General features: G+C 41.9%; 1 protein-coding gene across 1 annotated transcript; it reads right to left on the bottom strand.

Annotated features, from left to right (window-relative positions):
• Positions 1-4,285: 4,285 nt before the first annotated feature.
• On the bottom strand, positions 4,286-17,074 carry caup (caupolican). The gene is made up of 5 exons (XM_036815948.3): positions 15,840-17,074; positions 8,637-9,119; positions 8,247-8,365; positions 6,917-7,239; positions 4,286-5,596 (listed from the first exon to the last, which is right to left on the bottom strand). Exons 1-5 carry the CDS (start codon positions 15,888-15,890, stop codon positions 4,533-4,535), a joined length of 2,040 nt encoding a protein of 679 aa, XP_036671843.3. The 5' UTR covers positions 15,891-17,074; the 3' UTR covers positions 4,286-4,532.
• Positions 17,075-18,231: the final 1,157 nt, after the last annotated feature.

Below are 18,231 nucleotides of genomic sequence, written 5' to 3'. Positions count from 1 at the left end.
AATAAACATGCAGGCCATCAATGCACGTTTCGGCATAGATAAATTTGAAAATAGCAGCCCAGGGGGTGGGAGTTGCAGTGGGGCTACAAATTAGAGCTGCTGGCCCAAAGCCCGGCCATATATATATGGCCATATATAGCCAAATGGTAGTTCCATCAGCGGGCGCATTGAGCCGTTTAAAAGCCAACCGCATGCAAGTGGAGTGCAGTGTGTATGTTGCATTTTGTGGGTTGTGCAACCGCGGAAGTTTTCGGGGCACAGGGTGGCAGAAGGGGGTCCGGAACAGAGGCGTCCCGTGTAACCGGCGGCGGGGGCAACTTCCAACTACCAACTACCGCCGCCCTGCAGCGCCAGCGCTCTAGAATGAGTTATTGGCCTTGTTGGCGATTTTATTGCCACGGCGCAGCCATAAAATATGGTAAATTATAGCGGTTTGTTGTTTTGGCCATTTTGTAGCCGAATAATGTTCTACGTGTGCGTCCTCAAGCCCCAATAGACCTGTTCATGTTTCAGCCCCGGATTCGCTGCACACGCCCACAACACAAATGTGGTCTTGTCAAATGGAAACGCGACAAGTTTCTTTGTTTAACAAAAAGGCCCGAACACGCGCCGTTATAATATATCAATAGCCCGAGTGCAGGCCATATTTTATTATTTCGATTTTAAATTAATTGTGATATTGGCAGCGCGAAAGCCAATTATCCGGAAAAATCAAGGCAATGAATTTGGTTAACCCTATTGTTCTATAATCATCAGGAAATCTTTTCCATAAAACTAATCAAGAGCATTTCAAAGCAATACTTTTATGACCTTAATAAAAACACCGTGTACCTTGTAAGCTGTATGTTCGAACCAAAAACATTAAAGTAAATTAGCATTGCTGGTAATTATTTTCTATTAACGTTACATTTTCACATGTAAAGTTTTAATTTTACTAGATACATTATTCTACATCTTAAATTAACAGTGCATCCATCAAAAAAAATTCTTCATTTAATATTATTGCTTATTGCTGCAAAGACTTTAATTTTTAAAAGGCTTCCTAGAGATAGCATCTATATATTATAAATTTGAATTAAAAAATATTGAATAAACAACTTTTGTAAAAAAGTTTTGAAATTTGAGTAACAAAATACATTTGTTACAGTAACTATTTTTAGCATTCCTACAGCTTATTTAAAAGCTCACTAGTCTGTAGTCTCAAAAATGCTATTAAAGGCAATAAATTTTTTTTCTATTATTTTCCTAATACAACAAAATGTATTTTCCACAAGCGTTGCACAATTAAAAAGATGCATGTCTGATTATATGCCTGCTTTGCATGTGCTAAAGCCATTTCATTGTTCCTGACTTTTCAATTACAACCACCCCGAAAGCGAAATGGGCATCAGATGCTGCAATCCTTTATGCAGCCGGAGTGAAATCCTTTTTGCCACATTGCACCGAAGAGGCAATTGTGCGGAAAACCCCTAAACATGTTTTGGGTTAATTTAAAATGTGGCCCAGCCCGATTCGCACAGAACAAAGCGCTAAATTAATGTTGTCATTTTCCACTCGGCGGATAAAATGGCCAAAGCCAGCCTCCGACAAAAGCCAACTGGACTCATTATGATCTGGACTTTGGGCTCTGGACTGTGTTGCTGGCGGCAGTTGGCAGTCGGCAGTTGCATCCCATGCATTTGCGAAAAAGTGCAATTGACTGCAGATGCTGCCATGATTCAGGCGGCTAATTTGAAAATTCCAAAATTTATCTAATTGTCCTCTCGGCCCACTGAAGGTTTAATTGAATTGCATTGAAGTTGCATTCGTTGAAGTTCGCTCTGGATTTGTTGCACTGAAATCTTATAAATCAATTAAAAATGCAGCCTTTACAGCTTACCCATTTTGAGGTATAGCAAGAAATATTTGTTAAAATCAAATGATTATAATAGGGCATTTATATTTATAATTTAAATATTTATATATTATATTTTTTTAAATAAATAAAAATATAACAATATGATAATAAAAATTTGACTTAAAACTCAAAATATAACATTATCTGGTTTCCAAAAAAATAAATAAATTTAAAAAGTTGGCATAAGACGGTTATTTGAATTTTTCTGTTGCTCTAAAATACATTTTTTAATATTTACATCAAAAATACAGGGACAACGTTTATAGACCGATTAGATAAAGCAAAAAATGTGGCACTAATTTTATTTTAAATAATGTTATAAAATTTAAAAATTATGAAAATAAGATGTATATCTACTACTTTTTATCTGACTAACCCTTTTTATATGTGGCGTGCAAAGTATGTATTCTATTGTAAGACCGCTCAGTCTTTGTAGAAGGCGTTAGGCGAGTCCCTCTAATTAGAAACGTGTTTCTTGCGAAGTATATCGATCTGATAAGATGAAGTTGTTGCCTCCCAGTTGGTTACGCACAGGTAGCTGCTTACCCAATTTTTTGTTCAATATATTGCGATCATTATAAGGCGATCAACTGTCAATCTGAATTACAGAGTTTGGTATTGTCCGAGTCCGTGGAATTCCATTGCCGAGCTGTTATGGGTAGGTCGATAATTATAATGCGACACCGACGATTTATTACTTTCATTTATAGATGTGACACACGACACACACATGAGGCCCGTGATTGAATGTATATCTATATCTACATATTTCTTCGAAAAATGCGACGGCTCCCTCTCTCGCTGCGATTAATTAAGTTCACTGGGTCGGTGCGCTCACTCTTATTAATATGTGAGCATTTTTAAAGCATTTATAATTTAAAAGGGACTGCAATACTTTATGATAAATAACAATAATATATGGATACCCCGAGAACATGAAATTTTAATAAGTATTCAACATCAAGTAAGATTAATAAGTGTGCTTTTAAATGTTCTGTAAATTGTGAAATTTATTTTAAAGTAGGGTATAGGCTTTTTAGACATTTAAAGTAAATAGAAAAAAACTCTAAGGAGACTATGGCTACATAATACTTATATCTGGATATGTAATAAGTTTGCTTTAAGATTTATGAAAATATTTTTTGGTAATAAAAATAATTAGGAAATAAACTATTTCTTCGAATTATTTAGTATTCATTTTATATAAACCATTTCTGATGAGTAATTTTTCCTAATATTTGATGTAGTAATTAAAGCTTGTGCGTCAATCACCTTTTCCACAATGTATCTTATCATGCATTTTTTTCTTAATCTGAAAGATCCAAAAATGCTGACTAACGCAGGATTTACTTCCACATTAGTATACCTAATCAGTAAATCCCCTTGAAAAATTAATTAAAACTCTAAAATTCAAGCCCTTAAATTCCAACTCAACTTCTTCCGGTATTCAATTAAATAAGTATCAGAAAAATGAATTATTTTATTCAACTTTATTATCATTAAATTTGCAAATTTACATAAATACTATTTACAATTACAAAATGTATGCCATTAGAAATGTCTTGAACCAGTTGCTGAACGTAAGTGCATTTGTGTACGAAGAAGTATGTGTGAATTAACTAAATTACCGCAGCTAATTGCTCGTATAGTACGTACGTACGTATGTGTTTATATGCATATATCACAGATACTTAAATTTCTCTACAAATTTATCAAACGAATAAGGTAACTAATTACATGATTACGGTTAAGTAACTATTTATGTTTGCACGGATTAATTATTTGGCCGAGTATAAGTCTAATGCATAAAGTCGAAGGGTTAGGCAAAATCTTAACTACTTCTTAAGACTAGGATTTGGATTCGGGGGAAGCCAATGTTCCGTTCCTCCAATTTAGGATATTAGCACTAATACAACGTGAAATTTCTTAAGGTCTAGTGCGGTAGCTATTTAAAATTATTAAGTTGTGTGGATTAAGCACTTAAGGTAGGAAATGTTAAGACAAAAAGTTCGGTTGATTTATAGTACGGGCTGGCATTATTATTGGTATGCCACCGGGACTCCACTCCACTCCACTCGACTCGACTCGTCTCGGCTCGAAAGATGAATGAGTTCGTGTGGTGTGCGTTTATTTCGAGTCATTAAACCCGGAGCCGAGTGACTCAACCCCGGGCGAAAAACATGACAAACACACGGCTCCGTTGCTCTCTCTCTCTTAAGCATCCAAAAGTGGGCGGTTCGGCGGTTTCGGGGGTCTGGAGGTCTGGTACTGGAACCCCATAGCCAACCCACCGATCCACCGTTTCACCGCCCCACCGAGACGTGTGCGTCTCGCAAATTTTCAGCGGTTGAGTGTAAATATGCTAATTAAAGTTATAAAGCGAAATAATTTATGATATGGTAGGAAATAAAGTTTTATTGCCGTACTTAGGCTACATTTATTGCAAAATAATTAGTGTAGTTATCGCTATCTGGTAATCGTAATCGTAGTCGCACTCGTTCTCCCAATCGTAATCCTAAACTTGCACTTGTCCCGCCGTCGAAATGTGTAAGTAGTTTCTATTTGGTATCTGGTAACGGTAACTGGTACTGGTCTGGTTCTGCTTCTCGAAACTGGTAACTGGTTCAAGGTCGAATTACGACCCGGAACGGCCCTCCGTCAGGTAGGTGGCGCCACCCATGTGGCAAGTGGACCCCAGTCCGTGGCCCAGCCCATTCCCGTGACCATGGCCCTGGTTATGACCATAGCCCTCGTTACTGTACAAAATGTTAACCATGGAAGCCACCGTCACCGGAGCGGAATGCATCGAGGAACTGTGGCTGCTCCCGCTCCCGCTCCCGCTGCTGCTGCTCCCGCTGCTCCCGCTGCTGTTGAGCTTCATAGTGGGCGGCGTTTGGGGCGGCGTATCGGGCTGGATCTCGGGAAACCCCACCCGCTGCGGGGCCGGGTGGATATGATTGAGGGTGGGGTGGTGGCCGTGTGTGGTGCTGGTGGGGTGCGGCACCTTGCCGGAGGAGGAACTGCTGCTGGGCAGGTGCATGCCCATGGCCTCGGTGTACGCCGTAGGTATCCGCGAATATGGCGATCCGCCGGCGTAGCTGCTCATCATACTCAGCGGCGAACCGAGCTCCATCGAGTGGTGCGGATGGGGATGTGGGTGATGTGGATTGGTATGCTGCTGATGCTGCTGCTGCGGCTGCGACTGCGGATGGTGGTGGTGCAGCTGCTCCGCCGAGGCGGACGGCGGGTAGAAGTTCTGGCCGAGGTACGCCGCGGTGGGCGGCGGTGTCTTGCAGGCGGCTGTGTCGGCCACGCTCCAGATCTTGGGCTTGCTCGCCGGAACTGGGATGCCACAGTCTCTGCCCAGCGGGTTTTTTTGGGCCGCAAAGTCCCCCGAGGCAACGGACTCCTCCTGGCCGTAGCCGTAGTAGGGCTGGTCCATCTGCTGGTGGTGCTGCAGCTGCTGGCTCTGCTGGTGGTGCTGCAGCTGGGGATGCGGGTGCGTATGCGTGTTGTGGGATTGCGCATACGAGCTGTAGGCCGCGTGCATGGGATGGGCGCCGGGGGGCGTGGCATAGGGCGCCAGTCCCCGCATCGCCACCAGATTGTGCGGCTCCCGGTCGAGATCCAGCTTCTGGTCACTGTCCACCTCCTTCTCCGCCTTGCCTAGCTCGGATTTGATAAGTTGATTGCCGGGATCTGAAGATTAGATGGGCCATAGAGAGTGGGGGGGGGGGGGAGACCATGTGGAGACACAAAATAAATTTAATTAATTTCAAGTCGCAGGCAGGAAGCAGACAAGTTCTTAGAGGACTGCAAAACTTGGCACTTCCAGGAGGTGGAACTTGGAACTTGGCAGCTGGCAGCTGGCAGTGGCAAAAACCCTTGAAATTGTTGGTGGGCGTTGATGCGTGCAACCCTCGCAGCCAGCGGAGAAAGCTTTCAGCAGCAAAATACTCGAGTTTCCGCCGACTACCGCCCAAGTTCCCCTCCCCACTGCACCATTTCTATGTGTCGCCAACTCGAACAAGGCCACTTTGGAGTCGAAATACACGGAGAAAATGGGAGGGAAAATCTTTGGAAATTACTCAACCAAATGATTTTAATTATGACTATCTAATGAGTTTTTATGAAAGTATCTATGAAATACGAAAACTATTTCCTAAGCAGCACAATATATATCAAAGAATAAGTTGTTGTTCAATTTAAAGAAAAGTTAAGATTTTCTTAGATTTTTAAATAGTTATTTTTAAATATTACTAATGATTTGTCATTACGAACTTTTAAAAAATTCTTTTGAAATCTACGTCATTTTGCTTCCAGCCAACTCTAGTTCAAATATATCTGAATTTTATTTTCAAAACTTCAACATGCTTATGTTACCAGCACAAGATATAAACTGATTAGATATTTAATATCTGTTTTTAAAGAACATCTTGTAACCTCTTTTATTCGTCTACATGGTAACCAAACTGCGTTTACCATGCGGACGATAAAGAAGTCATCAAAAATGTTTTTAAAAAAAGTATAATTTATGAGGTTTAACAAACACATATCAGATTTAAATCCTTAAACACTTTAAGGTAGAGACGTAAGCAAATACTATTTATCTTCATTTTAATTCAACTCTATAGATACTTTCTCCCAGTGTACTTGTGAATCGGAGTGCGGGCGCAAGGCCACTTTGCCAACAATGTGCTGTCAACTTCCGGGGAGGATGTCGCCTAAGCAGTCAGACAAATAAACGGACGACGGACCGAGGGACGGACGGACGGACGGACTGACTTCGGACGGCGGACAGACGAATGTTGCATAACATTCGCTTCGCCACATAAATTGTGCTTAAAAGCCCAGTGCCACAAATCTGCTGAAGAGGCGGGTCAGCCAGCCGAAAGGCGTAGGAATCAATGGGGCAGGCGTTTGGAAAGCAATATTCCGGGGCTCAAGAAATTACAAAGAGAGATCGTCGAGGAGTACTAATTGAGGTCAGGGACAGAAGGGTAAAAACACTAGACTCACCAAAGGCTTCGGTGGAGAGTTTTCCACCATCCCCAGAGTCCTTTTCCTTCTCGTCGTCCGACATCATGCCATCGTCATCGTCCTCGGTCTTATTCTTGGGCTCCCAGGTCATCTTGTTCTCCTTTTTCAGCCTGCGCCGGGCGTTGGCGAACCAGGTGGACACCTGGGTGAGGGTCATCTTGGTGATGATGGCCAGCATGATCTTCTCGCCCTTCGTCGGATAGGGATTCTTCTTGTGCTCACTCAGCCAGGCCTTCAAGGTGGCCGTGGACTCCCGCGTGGCGTTCTTTCTTCTGGCGGCGAGATCATAGTTGGGTCCGTATCTGCAGGTTGAAAATCAAATACCCCGAATCAATAAGGCCCATTGTAGAGCGTCCTATCATGGCCGCTAATGAGTTTGCTTAGGGCAACACTGATTTCTGATTTTTCCCCTTCCGGCCTGCTATCAGCTTTTAGATAAATAAAGCACACACACGCACCTTAAAGACAATAATCAGTTATTGGTGCCCGATAAGGATCGCTCCCCCAACCGGATTGCATTTGCAACTTCCTCTCGTCTAGGTCAACAGCAAATGGCAGAAGTGGTATTCTATTTCAGCCAGAACCGCGCCTCGGGGCTCAAACTCTAAGCCAGACATACCCTTTTAAGCGATAAATAAAAAGAAACCCGGCAGACGACACGACGAGAAAGTTTTTGTCCCATGGCAACATTTTAAGCCCACTTAAGATTCCCATTTGTATATTTGCACAGTGGAACTTATTGAACTATATCGTGGTTTGTGTAACTTTCAAAAGTGCATTTAAAATAAACGTTTAATAAACTAATAATATTTGTTTATCAATAACCAGAATAATATTATTTTATAAAGCTCCAATTAATGATTTCCTAAAGTTTTTAAGCTTTGGAATGAATTTGATCTAATTTACATACCTTTATTGGTTTCCTTATTATAAGGAGTGGATATCTCAAAAACTACAAGTTTCAAACCCCCTTAATTAGAAAATCCCTAGCACACACTGACTAATTGTTGGAAAATTCTTTAATTTGTTCTAACTGTTCAGATAGTAAGTAAGTATAAAGTAAGTATTCTATTTTTTCTTTTAGTTAGGGTGCCTCAATTCTTGTATCCACCATTATTACATATAAAATGTTTCCATATTTTATTACAACTGCTCATGTGGTAAATATATTAAGCCTTTTTTTAAAATGGTGAATTTATTGAACTTAATAAAGTAGGTAAAATCTGCGACTAGAGAGGTTCCACTGTAGCAGTCCCCCTGCTGCCACAGTCTGCTCCTAAGCCAAACGTCTTAATTTTAAAATGCTCACCCGTAGGCCGCCAGCGTGGGGTCGTAGGAGTAGTATCCGGTGGTGGACTGCAGACTCGCCGATGTCCAGGCGCTCATCTCGGTGCTGGGACTGGTGTCCTTGATGCCGTAGGGATTGCTCTGCAATTGGGTTGGGAGAACTACAGATTAGTCAAATCTTGTGGCAGGCGGCGGCAGTGAGCCCCGTGTAAGCTGGACCCTCTGATAGCCTGCGAATTCGTCAGCCCCAGGTAGTCGAGTAATCGCTGAAGTTACAAGTTACCGGGCCTAACGAGCTGACGGCCAACATGGCGATATCTGCCCGGCCTGTCGCCTCGCATTTGCGCGGACTTCCGCCGACTGCACAAAGGCAATTAGCCAGGCCCCTGAGCCAGTCCCCCCCGATCCTTACCAGCGGTGCGTAGAAGGCCGAGTTGTCCACTCCGATGCTGGGGTAGGGGTTCTGCTCGTTGGAGGGATACGGTCCGCCGTAGACGCCCACTCCGCCGGAGGGCAGCGCCATCCGGGAGTAGCCACCGATGGCCAGTCGGGCGGGATCGTACTGGCAGGAGCACACCGTCTGGCCGGACACGGGATCCGTGATGATGGGTCGTCCGTTCTCGCAGCAGGTTCCCCGGGCGGGCAGGTCCTGGGCGGCGGATGAAAGGCCTCCGGGGCCATCTGCTCCACCCACCACATCTTCCGCCGGCGAAGTGGAGAGTCCCTTGTGACCCGCATGGTGCGATGACTGGGAAACTGCACCTGGACTCAGCGGACCGGCGGTCATCCCTGTGGCCGTTGAACCGCCCGAGGGACTCAGGGAAGCCTCATTCGTGCCGGACAGCGGCGATCCTCCGCCATGGCCGCTCTGGCTGTCGGTATTGGCGGTAGTCAGCTGCAAAGATTCCAAGGCAAAAAAAGAGCACATTTTAGCAATGCCGAAAAAAACTCCTGAACCCAAAAATGTCTGCGGTAAGGGAATCTCACACTGAGCGAAATAAGTTGGGCATTTAATACATAAATTATATATTGCTTTTCATATGTGTACCGTACGTGTGGCGGCAGAGCATGGAGAGAGCTGTCTACTATGCTGACAGCGCATATAGTGGCAAGCATTCTTATTTCCATATTTATCTTTATTGTTTATTTTATTCAAAAATTTAGAAGAACAAAGTTGTTTATGATCGTTAGATCTATCAAAAAACTTAAGTACAGTGCTAATTGCCTGCGGTAAAATAATAATATTTTCTAAAATCTCAATTTAGAATATAAATATAATTTTGTGTGTCTAAAAGTATGCAGTAAATATAAGATAGTCCATGTCATTGAACAATTTCGGTGTACTAGTTTTTAAAAAAATATATTGTTGCCTACTTTTAGACACCTGTTCGGTAAAAACAATTTAACTATAACAGTTGGAATCACTTTTAAATGTATTTTAATATTTATATATTTTTTATTTATATAATATATTTTATACATCTTATTAGCCTAGTTTCTCGCAGTGCACGAACAGGTGAAGTTGGCAGGACCCGAATGAGCGAAGAGGAGAGGATCGAAAAGAGGGCCGAAGGAGAGGTAAGCGCAAAGGCATGTCCCTGCCGACCGGGTCGAAATCAACAAAGCAGATTAAGATGATAACTCCAAATGTCAAAATATTTTATTGGCCTGGCGCATTTTGCGATCCGTTCCATCTATTTTCACTTCATTAATTTTCAATTTATCACAGTCAGATTTCAGATACCGCTTCGTCCGAAGCCGAGCGGCCTGCACATCGCACATCGGCCACATCGGGCACCGAGAACCGGGGATCGGGGACCTTTGAAGAGGGTTCTGTTCTCGGGTCGGTTTTGGAGTATCAGTGGACCGATCGATCGGCCGAGAATGGGCACGGCCCGGCCAAAAGGGCAATCAAATGATGAGGGACGCAGGTAGGCTCCTCACTCCCCGATATACCCATCCATAGCCCATATCCTCTGGAGCGATAACCGCAGCGAATCGGAGACATCTGAGCCGTCGGTTAGGAACCCCTTGATTCGGATCGAACGAGCTCAAAAATCCCAAATCCAAAGAAGTGTAAATAGAAGGTCGCCCTATATGATGACTGGCTGTCAAGTCGCACTTCACGCGCCTCAAAATCGGGCTTACATCTTGTGACACCCGGTCCTAATAACCATCTCCTTCTCGTGTTCGATTAGCTACCGTTCTCCACCATTTCTCCGCCTATCGCAGCTACCTCACAGTCACTCCCCATATGATTTAAATAATAATGGTAATTCAAGGCTAAACGAGCTGATTCGCCAACACCTCCTGCCGGCTATCTAATCGAGGGGCAATTTCGCGCCGACGCCAAAAACCACCGGGACATTATTGCATAATGAAGGTGTTTCATGAATGAAATCTAATGAATTTTGAATGAATGGAACCAGTGGATGGCCAGTGGATGTGGATCGTCCAGTGGACGACTGTCTCCGCTAATGTACAAAACGCTGGGCGCGCTCATTTCTTATTATTCTTTATTTTTTTATGCGATTCGAACATCAATTTCAGTTTTTGTGGCCGCCCATAAAAAACACATATCGGCGACGACGACGACAGCGGTCTGGGGACCTGGACTTCAGTGGACTGGCTGGTCAAGTCGGGTCCGAGTTTGAGTTTGAGTTCGGGTTGGGAACAGTGCTTATTATCGGCACGCAAGTCAGTTTATTTTTAATGGTTCCCACTCACCCACTCTGCTGAAAAATCGCAGGAAGTGCAGCGAAGAGCGCCCAGTCGCTGGGTTTATCGCAAGGTGACTGCAGATAGGATAAGCCTTACTCTGGAGAACCAACTCGGTTTCGGATTGGGGGATTGGGATTGGCACTGGAACTGGGGTTTGGGTTTCTATTCTGCGGAAACGCTGAAACTTGTTCGCAGCTCCTAAATGCCGTCTTAAAGTTGTGCGCTCTTTTATGACTTTTTCGGTCGGTGTCAAATTGCGGCAAGCTTAATAAAGAATATTTCCCGGAGTTGCCACAAAGAATATTTTATATTCACACTTGGCACTATCTTCATTCTATCTCAATTATTTTGTGGGTTGACAGCGGGCAGCTGTGGCTACAAAGTAAAATTCTTAAAGTAAGATAAAATCCTTGAAAAACTGTGCAATATTAAACTAACGTAAACTAACACCAAGACTTTACTTTGGATATCTAATTTTTGGTATTACTATGAAGTGTAAGCTTTTAAAAATAGATTGCCTACATTTCAGTTTAATTTAAACTAATAAACAACAAAAGAAATTAAGAGCAGAGGTTAAGATGAATTTGAAAAGTTATCATCTTCTAATGGGGGTAAATCTTTTATGTCGGCAGTAAACACTTTTTGAAGTATGTTTATCTTTAATAAATAAATTAAAGGTTATAAATTCTTTATAGACTGAGAAGCATTTTATGTAAGAGCAAAAGTTGTTTGATAATATAAGAATATCCAGCATATACCTTTCAAACTGTTGCAACCTTAGACCTTTCCTATTTTGCAATGGAATTAAATTACTTTTTCACAGCAATGTCTGGGAGCTACAGCCAATTCCCATCCACACATCCAAGGCAAATGCATTGATGCCAGAAAATGTTCCTCTCTAATTGCGAGTACGAAACTATCTGAAGGGCAGGCAGCTCAAACGAGGAATACGAGTCCGATTTTTATGCGCCATGACCAAAGTTCAAAGTGGCAATTCAACCTTGCATCTTTAACCGCAAAGCAAACATGAAATCTGCAAAACAGCTGGACAGGCGAAAGTCTCAACGAGCCGAAAAGCAAAACAAATGGCCTAAACAAGAAGAAATAAAAAAGCAGGCGAATATTCATCGACCGTAATTCGGTTGAACCGGCATGGACATCGTGTAAATCTCTATCTCGGCCTTTGAAGTGCCCATATCCACGTATCCCCTTGGCCGCATCCATATCCAGATGCAGATGCAGATGCAGATACGTACGCACAGATACGGCTACAGATGGCCACCCGCACCCATTGGGGCCAAGATGTTGGGGGAGGAGAACTGGGGCCGTCACTTTACGGTTATTAATTTTATGATTTATGTTAAAGCTCACGAGTCCGCCTACCAAGTGCCCATGCTCATTTCACGAACGCACGAGTATCGTACGAGGTATGATATGGTATGGCATGGTATGGTATGGTATGGTATGGTATAGGATAGTACCTATATGCCAGCCAAGACAAAGGAGATCGGCATTGTTGTGGTTATTGGGTGCTGCTGCCGTTTCGCTGTTGTTGCTGCTACCGCTGAGGATGCGTTTATGGATTTTGTTTTTGCACTCCTAACAACGACTGCGAAACAAAAGCTATCGGCTGGGGTGGGGGGTTTTTTGGGATGGTCGGGACGGTTGGGGGGCCTTGACGCCAGGCCCGAACAATAAGCGAAAATATGAGGATCCCAGGCTCCCAGCTCCGAAGGAAGCTGCCGGGCGAACGAGTCCCTACAAACAAACACATGTTCGCGTTCACATTCGCAATCGCATCGCAGTCAACTTCTCCGGCGACTGCCTCTTGGATTTGGCATATTCTCACATTCATCCGCAGGATTGCGCTGCCAAACGAGTACGCCATATTCATACAGATACCCACTCTCCAAGGCACACACAAAAAATTGATGGAAACTTATAATTTTAAAATGTTCAACAGCTTTAAGGAATAAATGTTCATAAGTTTCTTTGATTTTCTTATTGAATATTTTAAAGCCTAAATCCGTTACACATTGACAATTATTTATACGGGTTCCAACAAGTCAAGTTTCTTAATAACTTTACTGAGTAAATTAAGGTATTGGGCAATATTTTAAGGCTATCTATAGAATAAACAAAATAATAGAAAACTTAGGTCAGTTCTCGCATCCTCATGGTAAGCTAACAGTAGGTTTCAAGACAAGATTGTTAAAAGTACCCTTCTTCAGGACAGCTATATTTTTTTTTTGTAAGATATATCCAAAAAATATACTAAATATGAGATATATCCTTCCTTAATGCCAACTTTCGGTTATTTTCAAAGAATTTGGGGGTCTTTTTTTTTAAATAGAGGGGTAAACCTTTACTTTTAGCTTAACCTGAGGACGAGAAAACGGTCCTGGTAAATGTAGTTTCTATCAAAATCAAAAAGTAAGCAATATTTGTATAGGCTTGGAAAAGAGCTTAAATTAAAAATATAATAGGGATTTAGAAGAATGTTAAAGATAAGCTCAAAAAAATTTATAGATTTGTATAGAAAGTTTCTATAACTTTAACCCACATAGTACGACGGGAAGTATGGTAGACATATTTATTTCAAAGTGATTCAAAATGCCTCCGTTTTTTCTCCGCGTGCATGTGAATACCAAAAGGACAGCTCCGAAGTGCGTTTTTGCTAATGCGAATAAGTTGCTTTGTTTTTTGTGCTGCGTGGCCGCATCGCTCCGCGCTTATTGAATTAAGTTCGGGCAGAAGTCGCGGCGGAGCAGAACAACTCTTTCCCCACTGCGGTCTCAATGTTTGCATTAAAAATTCATAAATCAATTATGGAATGCACACTGCGAAATATTAGTTTTTTCTCGCATCATTTACGGCCCTGTGCTGTCCTCTCCTTTTGCGTCCCGAAGGAGTTGGGGATGGGATGGGATCGGATGGGATGGGACCTATGTAGCTTATAGGTCCAGGACTCTCGACATCGTCGCGCCGCTTTTTGCGGCCTTAGAATTTTAGTTATTTTGCCATGAAATGCGTGAACAGCTCGCATGGGAAGTTAAGAATTCGATGTGCGATTCGCTGCTACTGCCAACTGTCAGCCGTTGATTAAATTCATATATTGCATGCGTCGCCGTTTTTGCCTCATTTTTGGAATGCCGTCTTGGCGTTGAAATTAAAATTAAATTAAATTAATGAATGCGCCGCCGGGGCTGTGTGTGTGTGTGTGTGTGCACTGCATAAATTGTGAGGTTTATAAATTTGGCACCCAGTCGATAGGATCTCGGGGACCAGTCTTTAATTGGGCTTAGTGGCCGACTAAATGGCCTCCAGTTTCGGGGGCAAAAACCAAATGCAAATGAGGCAAAACGATGACAAAATCCTGGTGGCTTTTAATCGATCGCAGGAAGGTACATCTGCAGGCTGCAGCCATAATTATAGTCGATAATCTGAGCGTTCATTATTTTAATTATTGTAATTTACCAAGTTTGCATATTATAATAAATGGTCCACCACTCCGGCGGCTTCATTAGCATAAATTTATGCCAGCAGACATGGCCGGCTAAATATGTATATATGGGTACATACTGTATATTGGCAGCAGGACACAGACCCCGGATAAACGCATAAGTCTAGCATTGACGCATTAGACCACATAGTAGTCGTTGAACAAGGCATTACACAGCCATTGAAAGGGCTTTGTAGTTGCAAGTGTTTCGGCCCTGCGGCCCCCCTTTTGGCCAACTAATTTGAATTACTGAGCTCGGAATACCGGGTAATTATGACCAGACCTCGGACGATGCACCGCCACTCCCCGAAAGCCCACAATGCATCCAAGGCGATGGCGATGGCGGTGACGGCTGTCCTAAATTGTGAAACATTTCTTGGCGGCGGGGCGGCCATTATATTATGGATATATGGGGATCCAGGAGCCCCAACCGGTGCCAAAGTGCTTGAATATTCATGTGCTGCCCCTGCCCGACGCAGCCCGCTTGCCCCGGCTCAAAATGCAAATTTAAAGTCATTTCCACCAAGCGTTATTAAAGATTTCCCTCGCACATGCCAAAATCTGTGGCCGAATTTCTCGACTGACTCACTAAATTTGTGGTTTTGTGAAAAATATCCTTCCTGCCTCTGGGTGTGCCAAATATTATTTTAAACGCAGACTAATTCAATAAATTGTGCTTTGAAGAGTATATTTAAATGATTATGTTATGGCTGCATATTGAAATGGCAGAGTTATAAATCAAAATAAAATACAAGCAAATTTAACGCCAAGCAGTAGCCATATAAATACCATTTTCTTTAAATAGAATTCGAAACCATTTAACTGGTTTTTTGTTTGCACTAAATTTAAACAAACGATTTTGACTTTCTGAATGGCACTTTTGGAATGAGATATTTATAATTTGTAATTTAATAAAAATTTACGATTTAAAAAGCGGTTCGGTCATTGTTCCCAACAGCTGCTTTTAATTTTTATGCAGGAATAACATATTAAGTCTTTGTAATTTAAGAAATTTATTCAGAGTTAAAGGTTATTTTAGAATTGAGAAGTAAACCCTCAATTTTTTAAAACGAAATATATAATAAAACTAAAAATAATCCTGAGCTTACATAATCATAAATCTATAGACTCTATCATATAACATTTTTATCATTTTATAGAAAAGATAATATATATTATATCTGAAAAAACCTTTATTTACCCTAAATTTAAACACCATATAATATAAAATTTTCAGTAACCTTTTAGTTTAGTTCCTTGTTGAATCTGCTCTAATTCCAATACTAATCTTAACCAAAGCTCTCTGTAAAAGGTACTTAGGGATATAAATTTAGGATAAACAATCTAGCTTATAAGGTGGCCCAAGAGACTTCCCCCGGTATAAAGACCCACCTGATTTGCCGTCGGGTAGCCAGCGTATCCAAACTGCGCATATGCAGCCATTGTCTCGCTGGCTGAGTTGGCCTAAAACGCGGTGACGAACGGGTTCACTGTGCCTGGCTTCACTGTGGGGCGTCCGTGGTTGTTTATTATTTTCCTTATTTTCCTTTTTTTGGCTATCGAGGATGCGGATGTGGATGCGAATGCGGATGCTGGCGGAGCCCTCGAAAAGGGGTTGGGTGCGGGTGCCCAAGGATGTGGGGGTGGTGGGTGGTTAAGGGAGGTTCGCGTGGGTGGTTGGGCGGTGGGTGGCTGGGTGGCTGTGGCGTGCGTGCTCGACGGCTAAGCACTCTGGGCGCTTTTGTTGTTTGCTGGCTTGTTGGGTGTTGCGCTATTGTTGTTGCTGCTGGCCTTGTTGAAAATTGATAAAACAAATTGTCGATGTCGAGCAGTTCTGTTAATGTCGCCGGAGCCGGAAAATGTTTTGTTTGTTTTGTGTGACTTTGCTCTTTTTCATCCGTTTTTACTTCATTTTTATTGACTCTGTTTGACTCTTTGGCGGCCGGTTTCGAAAATGTGAAAAAAAACACACTCAGAGCCAGCAAACCAAATTGGCTTCAAGTGTTTGCCGCAAACAGATTTACAAATGTACGCGGCTCTTCAGTCTTTAGTCAAAGAATGACAGCGGGTCTTAAATGTTTGGTTAGCGAGTTTACTAACTGATTTGGGATGTGTTTCGTTTATGGTTTGTGGGTATTGGTTAATATTTCGAAAAATATAACTTTCTTGAGTACACTGATTATAGTTTTTAAATTAACGACAGTTTTTCTTGATATTGATAGTCGGTTTGTTTATAAGGTTCAAAATTTAAAATTTTATAGTGATTTTTTAAATTTTTTTTCGAAAATTGAGGTTGGTTTTTTATGTTTTTGACTGGGTCTTTCGGAGCTGTGATTCCTTTTTTGTGTTTATTTTTAACTATTGCACGCACTTTATTTTTTACGGCGGTTGCATCTGCCGATCCGATCCGCTGGCGACGCTCCAGTAAAACGGGTTCCGCAACCTGTCAGCGGGATCTCAACGGTGACGGCGTGACTGCGCCTCAATCCAGTGACTGTGGCTGCGACTTATCCAGTGACTGTAACTCGTTTTCGTCTCGGCTTTTTCGAGTTTCTTGGTTTGGGCGACGCGGCGGAGATGCCAAGATGCGAAGATGCGCACCTATTCGCGTTTCGAAACAAACTGTTTTTCGGCCGCTCGGCGAGCAGCGCGGTTGTGTGTGACAGAGAGCGCAGCAGGCGTGCGAGTGGGACGGCCGCAGCTGGTTTCCGGTTGGCCAGCGTCAGTCGAGAACAGCAGCCATCTCGCTTGCTCTTGCTACAAGTGGTGCGATTGCGAGAGAGACGGGTAACTCTCTGGGGCTGTTGTTGCCTCTGCCAGAGAACGCCCACCCCCAGGCACTGGAAAGTGAATCGCCGCTCTCTTTCTGCCCTCCCCTCTCTTTCCCCGTTGGAAGCGATTTCATGGCGGACCACGATCGAAAGGCTTCCCAATTGGATAATGCAGCCTAAGTTGGCTAGGAATTTTCCGATTTTGATAAAAAGTACAATATGAAAATAATTGGGAAAACAACTACGGAGGTACTAAAGATTTGGATCATCAGAAGTTTGTTAAATGGGAATAGTAAAGCCAAGTGAAGAAGGGGAAAAATATGTTGGAATCTTTATGGCAAACAATAATAATATTATATTTTAATACTAACACATTTATATATTTAAAATAACTTTAACAATACAAATACAATTGTGTAACTGAATATTGTGACTCAAAATCGAAATTGGTTTGTTCTATATAATGTATTTATTTTTAGATCTTATAAGAAAAAACAACGAAAATGTTTAAATATTTCTGTTTCTAAAACATTATTTAATTATTGTATAATAATCAACCTATAATGACAGTGATAGGCGATACAGACTAAAAAACATAATAATTTTTAATATATTTGAGAAATATCAAACTAAAGAAATGTATATTTTTGATACTTACTTGAAATACCATAAAAAGAACCCCTTGTGAATACTATAAAAATATTCGTTATTAAATTCCAATCACTAATAAATTTATTTTATATGGAACATGAAGATGTCTATATGAAGATTGCCTAAATATAAATAAAAATCGTATTAATGATCAATAAAATAAATCCAAAAGATATAAATTAACATTAAAAAAAAGTATGGTGCTTGTGAAAAATGCTTTTGAACCATTTCTATAAATCACATATTTTTCATCCAAATAAACATTCGAATAGACATAAGTTGGCCTTCTCAAATCCTAAATTCTAGAACGTCTCGAGGCCCCTTCACGGAAAATCGTAGCTAATTGGCACTAGCTAATCGTA

Source organism: Drosophila suzukii, chromosome 3 (assembly GCF_043229965.1).
Source record: "Drosophila suzukii chromosome 3, CBGP_Dsuzu_IsoJpt1.0, whole genome shotgun sequence".
NCBI classification, from domain to species: Eukaryota; Metazoa; Arthropoda; class Insecta; order Diptera; family Drosophilidae; genus Drosophila; species Drosophila suzukii.
Note: the sequence above shows the minus strand (reverse complement) of the source record. Positions and strands in the feature narration are given on the sequence as shown.

Excerpts from the sequence above, each read along its gene's own strand:
- caup (XM_036815948.3), bottom strand. The coding sequence starts at position 15,890 with ATGGCTGCATATGCGCAGTTTGGATACGCTGGCTACCCGACGGCAAAT. Across the intron at positions 9,120-15,839 it reads GCTACCCGACGGCAAATCAG|CTGACTACCGCCAATACCGA; the intron begins GTGGGTCTTTAT and ends GAATCTTTGCAG. Across the intron at positions 5,597-6,916 it reads ACTCTCCACCGAAGCCTTTG|ATCCCGGCAATCAACTTATC; the intron begins GTGAGTCTAGTG and ends TCTAATCTTCAG.